At 74.8% G+C, this 632-nt stretch overlaps 1 protein-coding gene across 1 annotated transcript in view; it reads right to left on the reverse strand.

Annotated features, from left to right (window-relative positions):
• Nucleotides 1-252, reverse strand: part of FDPS (farnesyl diphosphate synthase) — a 2,449-nt gene extending 2,197 nt beyond the window's left edge. The window contains exon 1 of the mRNA XM_010564014.1: nucleotides 45-252. Within this exon, the coding sequence (XP_010562316.1) occupies nucleotides 45-182 (138 nt within the window). The 5' untranslated portion in view covers nucleotides 183-252. The remainder of the gene's footprint in view (nucleotides 1-44) is intronic.
• Nucleotides 253-632: the final 380 nt, after the last annotated feature.

Here is a 632-nt window from a genome sequence, read left to right on the forward strand (position 1 = left end):
CGCCCCCGCCCCTACCGTCCCCCGGCCCCCGGGGCCTCCCTCACCTCCTTCAGCCGGGCCACGGCGTCGCCCACCTCTGGATGCCCCAAGCCGTCCTCCGTCAGGTCGCGGACGATCTGCGGGAAGAAGTTCACGAACTCCTCCCGCTCGGCTGCCGCTCCCCGTACCCCGCTGCCGCTCATGGTCACCGAGACCGCGGCGCAGACCGGCCACCAGCGCCCCGACGGCGTTAGCGGCGTTGGAGGCGAGGTGACCCGACCCGCCCCGCCCCCTGCGCTGCGCTCCGCCCGGGTGCGGGGCTCGCCGGGACGCGTAGTCCGGAGCCGCGGGGACAGCCGGCGCTTCGCCGCCACTCGACTACAATCCCCGGCGTGCCCCGCGCGGGAGGCGGAGTCAGCCGCTGGCCACAGCTGGCGCCTGCGCTCATTGGCCCGCTCCATCGTATGAGGATGAGGCCAAGGAGGCTGAGCCAGTAAGAGCGCGGGGAGGGCGGGACCGAGCCGTCTGATTGGTGGAGAGAGCGAATGGAGCGGGTGCCCGGCCGGAGCACGGCGCAGCCCGGGGCGAGGGCTAGGGGGGTGCGGGCAGCTGTTGGGTGCAGGGGTGCGGGCAGGTGGGGGGTGCAGGGCAGC

Source organism: Haliaeetus leucocephalus, unplaced genomic scaffold, assembly GCF_000737465.1.
Source record: "Haliaeetus leucocephalus isolate CR32 unplaced genomic scaffold, Haliaeetus_leucocephalus-4.0 Scaffold175, whole genome shotgun sequence".
Taxonomy (NCBI): Eukaryota; Metazoa; Chordata; class Aves; order Accipitriformes; family Accipitridae; genus Haliaeetus; species Haliaeetus leucocephalus.